Source organism: Dromaius novaehollandiae, chromosome 3, assembly GCF_036370855.1.
Source record: "Dromaius novaehollandiae isolate bDroNov1 chromosome 3, bDroNov1.hap1, whole genome shotgun sequence".
Lineage (NCBI taxonomy): Eukaryota > Metazoa > Chordata > Aves > Casuariiformes > Dromaiidae > Dromaius > Dromaius novaehollandiae.
In genome coordinates, this window is record NC_088100.1 from 70,972,289 (window position 1) to 70,986,108 (window position 13,820).

At 39.3% G+C, this 13,820-nt stretch overlaps 1 protein-coding gene across 1 annotated transcript in view; it reads left to right on the forward strand.

Moving 5' to 3' along the window:
* Positions 1–13,820, forward strand: part of SYNE1 (spectrin repeat containing nuclear envelope protein 1) — a 306,387-nt gene that overhangs the window by 231,134 nt on the left and 61,433 nt on the right. Inside the window, exons 104-112 of the mRNA XM_064509137.1 lie at positions 253–453; positions 1,109–1,282; positions 1,760–1,891; positions 4,796–4,992; positions 6,064–6,196; positions 6,603–6,785; positions 8,206–8,355; positions 9,465–9,641; positions 12,308–12,463. Coding sequence (XP_064365207.1) covers positions 253–453; positions 1,109–1,282; positions 1,760–1,891; positions 4,796–4,992; positions 6,064–6,196; positions 6,603–6,785; positions 8,206–8,355; positions 9,465–9,641; positions 12,308–12,463 — 1,503 coding nt within the window. The remainder of the gene's footprint in view (positions 1–252; positions 454–1,108; positions 1,283–1,759; positions 1,892–4,795; positions 4,993–6,063; positions 6,197–6,602; positions 6,786–8,205; positions 8,356–9,464; positions 9,642–12,307; positions 12,464–13,820) is intronic.

Consider the following 13,820-nt stretch of genomic DNA (forward strand, 5'->3'; position numbering starts at 1 on the left):
AAGCCTTTGGGATTCTGCTAACTTTGTTCCTGAACACAGACACTAGAAGGAGTTGCAAGGTGCTGCTTATTTTTTCTCTCTCACTGCCGAGTTGTTAATTTATCAATGAGATCAGTATATCTGCAGTCTTTTTGAGCTGGGATTTGAAGTTATTCTGCAAGCATTCAGGAAGAAACACAGCGGCAATGAGTTGGCATCTAGGCAGACACGTGAGGTGTGAGATGAGGATAATCGCTGCTTTTTCCCCCCAAGGATATGTATGATGAGCTGATGATGATCATTGGATCCAGACGGAGTGACTTGAACCAGAATCTGGCTCTTAAGGGGCAATATGAGCGGGCTTTGCAGGACCTGGCTGACCTGGTAGAAACAGGCCAAGAAAAGATGGCTGGGGACCAGAAAATGATTGTTGCCTCTAAGGAAGAGGTCCAGTTGCTACTTGACAAACATAAGGTAAGAACCTGTGATGTATTTCAAGGCTAGTCATGACTGTAAGCTTGCACACAGTAAATTTCTCACTTTTTGTTGCTGAAGGTTCAGGAGCTTTTCTGAATGTTTGGTCTGTGCTAAATCAAGATATATTGAAAATTACTGTAGTTTAAGCTAGAGTCAATGAACTGTTCTGATTGAATGGCTTTCAAAGGCTCTATTACAGGTGGACTCCAGGTAGGATCGTATTTACTTCCTCATTCTAATAACAAGTCTCCTATTCTTGTGCTGCTATGCCACAGAGCAATTTGATCCACGTCAATATTTTTTTCCAGTGGCAATTTAAGTTTTCAAATAGCAGCCACAATATATAATAAGACTTTGCCACATCTTATTATTAGGGAGAATTTCTTGGTGGTGTTTATCTGATTTAAGCCATTTTGTTCATGGAGTGCAACTTAGAATCTAATTTTCCTATAAAGGACACCCTGTTTTTCCTCAGTGGTATACTTTGTGAAATGTTGGTGGAGGGAAAAGTTTATCTAATTCTATGTCTGCAGATACTTATTTGATTGTACTGCTATCATCTTATAATGTTGTTTAGTGGTAACGGTTTGAGTAAGTATTGCACTTTTTCTTTTCTTTTGTCTCCCCCCTTCCACCCCAAAATACTTCTCAGGAGTATTTTCAGGGGCTAGAGTCTCACATGATCCTGACAGAAACACTCTTTAGGAAGATGAGGAGCTTTGCCTTCTTGAGAGAAACTCAGTCACATTCAGAGCTAATGGCACAAGCTTCAGCTGTATTAAAGCAGGCCCATAAACGAGGTGTGGAGCTGGAATACATTCTAGAGGTGAGAATTCCTGTGTTCTTTTCTGTACTGCCATTGTGATGAACCACCAGGATAGCCTATATTCCCTGTGCCTGGACAGAACTGATGGACATCGGTCACTTTTGTCATTCCCAATAGGGACTGAGGGACTACATATAATCTTTGCTACTTACATATTGGGAACTTCAGATGATACGAATTGTGTTTGTGTAAACCTAAAAGAGCTGCTCTATCTTTAGCTGTCAAGGAGGACATGGTAGCTTTATCTAGTCATAAGCCAACTCTGTATTCTGACCAAAAGTTGAGCTTGACACAGAGTTGATGTCTTGTTACCAGTTCACAGGACATTTGTGCTGTTATTTCTGTACATTCACAATAGTGCAGCTGCAGGATTCGAGGTAAAGAAAACAAGCAATACATTTAAAATTTATTCAGGAATAAAAAATCTAGATATCAAAACCAATATTCACCATATTCATGGATAAATTATGCTTGCAGACCTGGATATGCCTGGATGTGGATTATCAGGAACTTACCAGACAGCTGGAGTCTGTTGAAGGTAGCATTCCCACTGTTGGTTTGGTGGAAGAGACTGAGGACAGGCTTACAGACCGGATTATGCTTTTTCAGGTTGGTGCTTTCCAGTCATTTGTTATAAAAATGTTGGTTGGAAGGGACCTCTGGAGGTCATCTAGACCAGTATCCTGGACTAGATCCTTGAGGCACTTGAGGCAGGACTGTTGCCATGGGCTGGACCAGCCATGGCTTTCTAAACCTACAAGGATGGAGATCTCACAGCAGCACTGGGACCTGTTCCAGTTCTGCACCACCTGCTACTGATAAGGATTTCTCTAATGCTCAGTCCAAACCTCCCAAGCTGCAACTTGCGGCCACTGTTCTTTTTGTTTTGTCTGGCACCACTGAGGAAAGTAGTACCTCTGTCATCTTTGCGATTCTCCTTCAAATAGTTGTAGGCACCTGTTAGACTAGCCCTTAGCCTCCTCTTTGCCAGACCAAAACAAACACATCTCCCTCAGCTTCTAAGGCATATACTTTAGGTCCCTGACCATCTTTGATAGCTCTCCGCTGGACCTTAACCAGTTCTTTGAAAACCCTCTTGAACTGTGTAGGAAGTGGGCGGAGAGCAAAATTGGATGCACTGCATGTGGCCTCATCAGCACCAAATAGATGGGATAACAACTTCATTCTGCTGTCCACACTCTTCCTAATGTAGCCCAGCATTGTGGTTTGCCTTGTTCAAAATCGCTTGGTTACAGTAGATACCAGGTTAAATACATCAGGTCCTTTCCAGCAGTGATGCTGCTCAGCCATTCCCTTCCCAGCCTGTGCTGAGGCACCGGGTTATTCTGCCCAGGGTGCAGAAATTCATACTTCTCCTCATTGAACCTCCTGAGAGTTTCTGTAGGCTCAGATCTCAAGATTTTCCAAGTGCCCCTGGACTAAGGGCCTGCCATTTTTTGTGCCAACTACTACCCCTACATTAGTGTTATCCATGGAGCTACTGAGGATGTGCTCTGTGTCATCATCCAGGCCATTAATGAGGATGTTGAAGAGTCTAGGCTCCAATACCAATAACCAGCCCCTGGAGTACTGGAGTATAGCTTATTACGTCTGCCAGCTGGACATCAAGTCTTTGGTCGCCACTCTTTGAAACTAGCAGTGCAGCCAGTTTTCAACCCACATAACAGACCATTTATCCAGCACATACTCCCTCAGTTTCCAGAGAAGGATGCTCTTGAGAGAAAGTACCAGAGGCCATACTAAAGTCAGTCTCATCCACAGAGCCAGTAATTTTGTCTTAGAAGGCAATTAGGTTAGTGAATCCTTGCTGACTGTTTCTGATTACCTTCTTGTCCTTTTTGTGCTTGGATACGGGTTCCAAGACAATGTGCTCCATGATTTTTCCAGGGAACAAGGTGAGGCTGAATAGCCTAAAGTTCCCTGAGTTGTCTTCTTCCTTCTCAACTACAACAAGAACTGGTAGTTTAAATATAGGTTTTCTAACACATCCTGTCTTTTGGAATTGTCATTCTTAAAATGCAAATTCTAGCCTAATGTATTGTATTTGTATTGTATTTCTTAATAAAATAGATACTTCAGGGGGCTGTTTCACAAAAATGTCTGCCAAATTCCTGTTGCCAGTGTAATGTTCAGTCTCCCATTTGTTTCCCATTCTTTTCCACCCTGAATTAGTTCTATATACTGTTTCTTTACCAGACAGCTTTCTGCTTTTGCATGGGTGTGAGGAGAACTTAAGCAATCTATTGTGTGCAGATTTTATTTTGGTTTTGTTTAATACTAGACATTGTTTGTGTTCATTCTGACTCTAATTTAGTTTTCAATTTCTATTTCTCTTGTCAGTTTCATAAATTAGGTTATTCAAGTCCAGATTCTCAAACACTGCTACTCTGCTATGGCATAACTTTTAGTACTCTTTTTTTTTTCCTGAGGTCACATTTAGATTAAAAATCTATCATAAGTAATTTATAGCTGCCTTGGAATTTTTTGTTACTCTCTAGGAGTTATGCATTTCTGTTTGTATATATGTTGTGTATATATATATATATAAATCCTGTTAAGTTATTAGATCTCTATTTACAGGAAAGAGAAATATGCAAACTAAAAGAAGCTTTAGGTACTCATCATAGCATTGGTAGCATCTTATACCTTATCTTCAGAATGATGTCAGCATAACTGAGAAAAGGGAATACATGTACATTTCATGCCTGAGCTTAGTCAGATATACAAATAATTTTGAAAACTTGTACTATTTGTGTAATAATAGCAGAATTTGGCAGGTATATTTGCCCACATGTGCAAATTCCTTACCTACCCACAACTCTCACCCTTTGTGTGAAATATGTCTCTGCTTCAAGTTCAATTCTTGGGGTCTAAGTGTTAAGAACCTTTCATTTTTAGCAACTTCTTTGCCTTCTTGCACCATAACAATTGGCTTTTGCATTCTTGGATTTGGATGGGTGAGGTGAACTTCTCTTTTGTAGTTATGCATAGGAGGATACATCAGTAAAAGGAAAAGAGTTAGATGACCTGACAGCTGAGGATAGGCATTAAAAGGACTGAAATGTGGCCACTGCTAAGAACTCAATATTGGGCTACTTTAGGTTTCATTGCAGCTGGGTTTTCAGCAAGATGGAAGTTTAAGATGTGTCCTTTCAATCCATTTCTGTGTAAAGTCCTGTTGCCCCACAATGATTCCTTAGAAATTGTTCTTTTCCAGTGTTAAATATCTATGTTGAGGAGGATTCATCAGTAGGAGACATGAACAGAAATATATGTGAGGGGTTTTGTAACAGTATTTTCAGCAAGTTTCAAGGATCTGCCTGCATGACTGGCTTTGGGGAGTTCTAGGACTGGAATGGAGGGGGAAGAATATGATGTGTGATGGTGATATGGGATATGCTACGAAATGCAATAAAAGTAAACAGGATGTTGAGAAAGCGGGGTTGTAGACAGCTGCAGAGCTATCTAACTTTCTGTCCCCTGTCATTACAGCATCTGAAATCTAGCCTCACTGAATACCAGCCCAAATTATACCAGGTGTTAGATGGTGGGAAGAGGCTTCTTTTTTCTGTTAGCTGCTCAGATCTCGAAAGTCAACTGAACCAACTGGGAGAGCACTGGTTAAATAACACCAACAAGGTGACCAAGGAGCTTCACAGGCTGGAAACAATACTGAAACACTGGACAAGGTAGTGCTAATGTAATGAGCACAATAAGCTTCTTTGCCCGTGCTGTTGAAATTGGAGTCATTCTGATCCCCAAACTATTAGATTCCACATTTAAAAGAAAGAAAATATTGTGAAATACATGTGATGGTTTGACTTGTCAAACAAGCCACTCTACGCTATCTTGCTTCTGTTCCATACAAGTGCCACTCCACCCTCCTATTTTGCCATAAAATGTGCACCAGATAAGAACTGGTGGGAGGAAGTTAGCTGATACCTAGTTTAGATGGCTAAGTCAGAAGTCTAGTGTCCATACAGGTTGATGGGAAAGATGCTTTGGTAGATAACGTGAGTACCCTCAGCATGTTCTGGGAACCCAGCCATTGCTGTTTCTCGCAGCTCTGTGCCACGGCATATATGGAAGACAGCATTTAGCTGTTTTTAGCAATGTTCGTATGCTACTTCTCAAATAGCATTCTATGAGCAATGTACAAGCTCTGCACTGTTCACATATGTTGCCAATGTGAATGTCCCTGGTTTGTTGGCTGACTTGCCTTTCCAAGTGAGATGCATAAAGGGATTGTATGTATAAAGTTTATGGGGAGGGCCTCAGCATCTCATTCTGACGTGTGCTTAGTTGTTTTGGATATGGAATGATAGGAAGATAGTATCTAAAAACCCTTAAGTTTCTGAGTTGCCTTGTGCTAAAGTTTTTGAAAGATTGAGACCTCTAATGGAGAGTAAAAGAAATATGCGTGGGAGGAACAGCTTGCCCTAATTGTTTTGGTAACTCGATGTTACTCCTAATTACCAGTCCTTCATTAGATTTTGTTTGTCCTAAGAGGCAAAAAGAAGGTGGTGTTAAGAATCTCGGTCATAATTAATAAAATAAAAGCTATCTGATACATATTTTAATATATTTTTATATATTATATATATTTCATTTTTTGATAGAGGAAATAAAATATATTTTTTTAAAATCTGACATATGATATTTTCCTCTCACACATGGAGGAGAGACTGCTCTCTTCCATGGAGAGCATGGAGGCAATAGGAGGCAAAGACTGTTTTAGCTTTCTGTAAACATCTTTACAGGTATCAGAGTGAATCAATTGAACTGACACATTGGTTACAATCTGCAATGGAGCGGCTTGAGTTCTGGAGCCAGCAGTCAGTGACAGTTCCTCAGGAACTGGAAATGGTCCGAGACCACCTGAATTCCTTCTTGGTAAGCCAGTTTGTTAGCCTAGTTTTCTCTCCAACTACAAATAAATAGTTGAGCAATCAAATGGTTATGTGTTACCTCAACATTGAAGCAGGGAGTATGGAAAAAAAAATCTGCTTCTGTAGGTGAGCTGTCTGTCCTTCAAAAAGCTGATCTGTTTGCACATTCAGCACCATGTTGTTCTGCATAATGATTGTAAAGCTTGATGTTTCTAAAAACAGAGAATGATTTTATGACTGAAAACAACTTGTGCTTTCACTCAGTCTGAAGTGTAACTGGTGACACTAATCGTGAACACAGATCTTTTTTAAGGGGAGGGGAATATGCTTAGCTCTTTGAGGTAAACCTTAAACAAATAACAAACTAAACAAGTAATTTCTTATTTCCATAAAAATGACATTGCTTACAGGAGTTTTCAAAAGAAGTGGATGCTAAATCATCACAGAAATCTTCTGTCCTAAGTACTGGGAACCAGCTGCTCAGGCTGAAGAAGGTAGATACAGCAGCACTGCGTGCAGGATTGTCCCAGATTGACAGTCAGTGGACAGAGTTGCTCACACAAATCCCAGCAGTACAAGAGAAATTGCATCAGGTAAGGAAAAGATCTAGTGCAGTGATGGCCTTTGATATTCCAGAAAGTTCAAACACACTGATTATGTATTTCACCTGCAGCTGTGTAGAATAGTTGCTTTCTAAAGATTTAAAATATGTATTGTTCTCCTGAAAGTCTCATTACAAACCACTGCATAACTTCATACAGCTGGCAATTTCTTTGAGAGATGGTTGCTCCCTTCTGCTCTTCCCCTATGTGGGACAAGATAGGAACAATGTTACTTGCATTTTAGTGTGGGAAAGCTTACACTGTTGTGTCCAAATCTTGTCTCTCCATATTGTCTAGAGCCAATTGGTGCTAATTTAACAAACTTTCACAGTTACGTTTGTTAAATTTTACCTAACAGATGAGTGTTTTGTTCAGTATGCTTATTGCCACATTGGTGTGCTTTCTGGAAAAATGGGGTTCACATCCTGCAAGTTAGGCAGAGCTTGTTTCCTTAGGAAGTTTGGTTATGTTCAAATCAAATATGTTCAAATCTGTGGAAGACAGACCAAATCAAAAACACACAGTGCAAGGTTCCTGCTAGTGTATGTAGGAGCAGGAGGGTTTTGGTAATGTGGTTTCATTTTTTTAATGCTATGACACTGGCTTTAAAGAATTATATTGGTCTAAAAATTGGTTTAGCCTTCAGTTGCTAGGAGGTTAGCAGTCTAAGCAGTTGCTTTAGTTTCTAATTTGGAATGCTCTCAGAGTTAGTAATATCATCCAGATTTAGGGGGAGAGAGGAAAGGAGACAAATTTTAACAGTGCCTACTGTGTTAGTTAGAAATAAGGTCATTCAGCAGTTCTCTGAACCCTCTTGTAATGTGGAATACATACTCCTTCCTAAAGATGCTGTCGTAGTACACATTTTACTTTTGAATAACTAAATTTAAGCAAAAACTGGTGCACAAAAAGCTGAAAGTCAATATCTTAAGGAAAAAAAAACCCAGGTGCTTCTCAAAAATCTATTTAGAAATCACCACCACAAGAAGAGTAGAAGATGATTATTTTCTCTGGGCCTATTCTTAAGCCATTTACAAGGACAGAAGTATAGCATAGAGTTGATCCTCTAAGTAAGCCCAGTACAGAATTATGGAATGAGAATGCAGAGTTTTTTAGAAGTCAGGAATGGAATCTTTAGGTTTATCCAGTTTCTCTGTACAGTGACAAATGGATATAAGAAGTATTTAATATATTTTCTTATTAAGATGCATATAGTTATACAATGTATCTCCTATTAGATGCTTGCATTTTTTTACTTTATTTTATAAAATTCCAGAAAAGTAGACAGTGATCTGTTAGGGATGCAGAATAACATGGTTCAGGTAAAGAACGATGTACTATGGTAAAGCAAAGCAAGGAATTCTTATCCATTCTCTTCACAATGCACATTTACAGTCTTTTATCTCTACAGCTCCAGATGGACAAAATTCCTTCACGCCATGCTATCACTGAAGTTATGAGCTGGATTTCTCTGATGGAAAATGTTATTCAGCAGGATGAAGAGAATATAAAAAATGTAGTAGGACAGAAAGTCATTCAGGATTATGTCCAGAAATACAAGGTATACAGTGGAAATTTTACTGATTTATTTTCTGATCACCCATAAAATATATATATATACACACACATATATATGCATATTATATATATGTAAAATATAAGTGGCTTAAAAAGAAAAAAATTACTTATGTGATGGAGTGGTTAAAATTATATAATAGTTAGAATGGGGTAATATTTGATACAGTGGAAGAGAAGCCAAAATTACTTTTACTCTACTGTTTACTTTTGGCAGGAATATATTTTTAATATGCTTACCGTAATTTCCAGATAAATCCAAAGCAATATGCATGTGATTAAACCTTGTTAGGATTGACTTACATCCAAAACCACAAAGCACTTTGTTTTATGAGTTCTGTGCATATTACCGCCTTCTGCTCAAAGTGTGGTCTATTTTTGAATGCAAAGTGGCCAGGTTTACAGATCAAGGCAATTTTGATCTGCATCTGAAACAAAAACTAAGAATGCCATACCTTCAGGTAAATATTGAGAGGAGACAAAAACAAAATTTCAGTTCAGTAACCAAATTGCTAATACTCTTGTAATGAGTAATACTCTTTGTATTGGGTTGGTCATACTCTTGTAACATTGACTCTTCTCAGTGTCAGAATCATTTTTAGTTTCTACAGGAGTATTCTTTAGGATAATTCTAGATATCAGTACATGTTAAACAGAAGGCAGATATTTGACATTAAGCTCTCACTAGTCTCCTGAAAAATTATTTTACTTCTTGGCTATTATTCTTGTCTATATCCAACAATATTTTCTGTATTAACTCTTGCTCTAGTAAGAAAATTCAAGACTAAAATGCATAAAGTAATCAATGTGCAGTTTTCCTTGAATCTGATCCTTGAGATTGGTGTCAATAAGTTTACTGATTTTTTCCCCCCCGGGAGAAAACACGAAGTTTCTTTATTCCAAAGGTGGTGTACTGCTGCTTTTCTTTCTCAATATTTACAAAAGACCAACAGTACTCTTAAATCCTGTTCAAATGCTGGGAATACTTTTAGCTAAATTGTAAGGAGTTGTAATTTGTTAATGTTTTTATCCTCTGTTCTACAGGAAGGTGAGAAATGATGATACATTTTCTTTTATTTCCTTCTTTTCTATTAGGGTTTTAAGATAGATTTAAATTGCAAGCAACTCACGGTAGACTTTGTGAACCAGTCAGTGCTACAGATTAGCAGCCAAGATGTTGAAAGTAAACGTAGTGACAAAACTGATTTTGCAGAACAGCTTGGAGCAATGAACCGACGTTGGCAGATTCTGCAAGGCCTGATAACGGAAAAGGTAAAGCAAAAGCTAGCTGTTCTGTAGAGAACTTTCAAAATAAATAGAAATATGCCATAAAAATGATTGGAAGCCTCTGAGGATCATCTAGTCCAACTTCCTGCTCTAACAAAGCTAACTTTAAAGTGAAATCAGATTGCACAGGGACTTTCTCAGCTGAGGTTTGAAAATCTCCAGGGATGGAGATTCCACAGCCTCTATGGGCAGCCTATTCCCGTGCTTAACCACTTTTGCGGCAAACAGGTTTTTCCCATATGTCCAATGAGAATTTCCCTTGTTGTAACTTGTGACTGTTGTCTCTTCTCCTTTCACTGCACACCTCCAAGAAGAGTCTAGTTCTCTCTTCTCTGTAACTCCCCTAAGTAGTGGAAGACTGCAACAAGATCCCTCCTTACCATTCTCTTCTCCAGGCTGAGCGAAGCCAGCCTCTCTGTTTATGTCATGTGTTCCAGTCCCCTAACCACTCCAGTGGCCCTTCAAAAGTTTGTCAATCTCTCTCTTGTACTGGAGGGCCCAAAACTGGGCACAGTACTCCAGTCGCACAAGTGTCAAGCAAAAGGGAATAATCACTTCTCTTGACCTGGTGGCAGCACTCTGGATAACCTAGCCTCGTGTGCAATTAGCCTTCATTGCCACACAGACACACTGCTGACTTAAAATGTTCAAGTTATTGGCCACCAGAGCCCCTAGGCCCTTCTCAGCAAAGCTGCTTTCTATCCAGCCTTCTGCCCTTCTCTGTTGTTGCATGAGGTTGTTTTGTCTCAGTCACAGGAATTTGCTGAATTTCATGGGGTTCACCTCAGCCCATTCCTCCATCTTCTTGAGTCTGTCTGAATGGCAGCCCTACTCTCCAACAAATCAGCCACTCCTGCCAACTCAGTGTTGTTTCTGAAGCTGCTAAGAACACAGTACATCCTGTCATCCAGGCTGTTGATGGAGATATTAAACAATGTCTTCATCCAGGGGCCCAAACATGCCCCTGAGGACTGCATCTCGTAACTGACCACAAAATGGATCTTGAACTGTTGACCACTAACCTTTAAGCTTGATGGCTCCAGTCAGTATTGCACTCACCTTGTAGTCCTCCCATCGAGTCCATATCTCCTCAAATTGGCTACATCGATACTATGGGATACTATGTGAAAAGTCTTGCTAAAGTCAAGGTAAACATCTACTGCTCTCTTCCTGCCCACAGTCAGTCCTATCATCATAGCTGGCAATCAAATAGGTCAGGCACAATTTGCCCTTGGTAAGTCCATGCTTGTTGCTCCTTCTTGTTCTCCATGTGCATGGAAATGGTTTCTGGCAGGATTTGCTGTATAGTCTTCCCAAGCCTGAGGTGAGGCTGAACAGCCTGTAGTTCCCATGATCCTCTCTCTGCCTTTTTTGAAGAAGGACATAACACTTGCCTTTTCCCAGTCTTCAGCAACCTCCTCCAATCACCATGACCTTTTAAAGGCAATAGAGAGCAGCCTTGCAGTCATTTTGGCACCCTTGGATGCATCCTCTCTGGTTCTGTGGACTTTCATATGTTTAGTTTATTTAAGTAGTCCCTTGTTCATTCCCCCTCTACCATGGGTAGCGCCTCTGTCTGCCAAACTCTGCTACTAGATGTGAAGATCTGGGAGTCATCAGAGGAGAGCTTGTCAGTAACACTGGAGCAAAGAAGGAACTATGTACCTCAGGCTTTTCCTTGGCTTCCTCCAGCCAAGATTTTGCTTTCCTAATACTAACCATGCATGGCCGGACAATGTCCCTTTGTAGCTGACTTTCCATACACCCTTCCTTTGAGCTCAGTTAAGAGTTCTCAGTTCAGCTCAAGCTAGGTTCCTGCTATGCTAGCCTGTTTTCTGGCAACTTGATATGGGTCATTTTTGTGATTTGAGGAAGATGTCCTTACAGACTATCCAGCTTCCTGAATTCTTTCACTCATCAGGACAGCCTGCCATGGGATCATGGTTACCTGAACAAGCCAAAGTCTACTCTCTTTAGCCCAGGGTCTTTTGTCTGCTATTTGCCTTCCTTCCTTCACTCAGGATCTTAAACACAACCATTTCATTGTCACTGTGGCCAAAGCTGCTGTTGACCATCACATCCTCAACCAGTTCCAATTAGGATTACGACCAATTAAAATGAGAAGACATTCCCTGCAGTAGAGTTTGTCTGAAGTAATGTGAATGCCTTTTATGGCAACTCTGCCATTTTCAAATTCTGCTTTATTCTTCAGTTCTTTCATACTTGCTTTCAAAGAACAGAAGCGCTGTCTGGCTGAATAGCATCTGGAACAATCAGAAAATCTAGATAATTTTAAAGAAGTCAGCTGACAAAGAAAAGAAAGAGGTAATATAAATCTTCATCTGCCTCATCACAGTTCATAAGCAAGGAACATGAAATGTATGTTTACATCTTAAATCAGTGAAGTCATTAATATCTGAATAAGCTGTCTGAATAGAATTATTCTTGGAAGGAGCAGAGTTTTTTATTAGGTACTCTTTTACAAATAGGTAACACATTCCAATTTGAATGCATATACTATTCTTAAATTTTGAAAGCTGTGAATTTTATCTGAGAAGGTACTGGTAAGTTTTTGTCTTCACTGATTTATTTAATTGGCCTGACATTAGACATAATTGTATGAGAAAGCATATACTTGTATTTCTTTACAGATCCAGCTGTTGGAAAGTCTGCATGAATCCTGGACAGAATATGAAAATAATGTGCAGTGCCTAAAAACCTGGCTTGAAACCCAAGAGAAGAAGCTGAAAAAGCAACAGAGAATTGGAGACCAGGCTTCAGTACAGAATGCTTTGAAAGACTGTCAGGTAATGTCCCCTTATAAATAACAATATTCTGCATATGCTTTTTCCAGCAGTTAGAAACAAGTGTTAAAGCCATGTGAAATCTGGGTATCGGTGAAGTAAATGACATGATGCCCCTTCACGTCCATGAGGAAGAAATTTTATTCCCAAAATGCAAGGAATAAAGGCACTCAAAAGCATCCAAACCTATTATTCTTTATGCATTCACTGTTAAAGTGTGACTGCTTCCAGGCATGCTCGGTGTGCTGAGCTATAAAGGATGTGCCTCCATTTCTGCTTGGCCAGTTTTATGGAACTTGATATCATGAACAGCATGCTTGACTATTCAGAAACTTGGATTTTTTTTGTCTCATCACTACTTTTTCTCTCCTCCCCTTCTCCCTTCATTTTTTCTATTCTTTTTCCCCCCATTATTCTCCTTTTCTCAGGACTACTCAAAGAAAGATAACAGAATGCAAGGAGGTTTTAAGGTCTTGTTAAAAATGTGTAAGGAATCAAATTTATTCAAATATTCTACAGTCCAGAGAAGCAAGTAGTGCTGAAGTCCCTTTTTCTTCCAAAAGAAAAAAGGAGAATCATGATTAGGATGGGCAAAGAAGGGAAAAGCTTAGCTACACATAAGACAGTCTTGGTCATAACCACCTCAGTTTTTCATGTAAAATTCATACAAGGACTACACAGCAGTGAATAGGGAATTACAGGTGACTCTGAACATCTTATTAGGAATAGCTCATATTTAAGTATTTAGAAGCTTGCTTCTGGGGATGTAAGACTGTGGTACAAGCTTACAGATATATAGCAAAAATTCACTTGTTCTGAATTTCTGTACAAGGCCTCTACATGGTATTTGGCTTCAGATGGTTTTTGTTAAAAGTTATTTTTTCTACCAGACACCAAATAGTAAATTTCACACCAGAGCAAATATTTAATTAAACTCCGTCAGAACAACTGCTTCCCTACAATCTTGATATATACTTCTTTGTGTGCTCATCCCCTTAAAAAGGAGTAGGGAAGCTTATCTTGGTGTTGCTGCCTTTCCCCCATGCATTTAATGAAGAGGATGAATATAATCCAGCTATAGCTATTCACGGATGGAACAACTGGAAATCTATTCCAATGAAATTGTAAGAGAATTAAATCTATATTCACCAATATCTCTAACCCATCTTTGAATCTGTGAAGGCAAAGAATTGGTAAGGCCAAACGTTAGAAATCAATTATTTTTCAAGCTCGTAACTCAAATTTTCACACTGGATCTGATGCCTAGTTTCAGTTCAAGTATCTATGTGATTTCAGCTCAATAAACCCATACAACTGAACCAAGTGTAGTTTAGCATAGCCTGACTTAATTGGTAGGCTC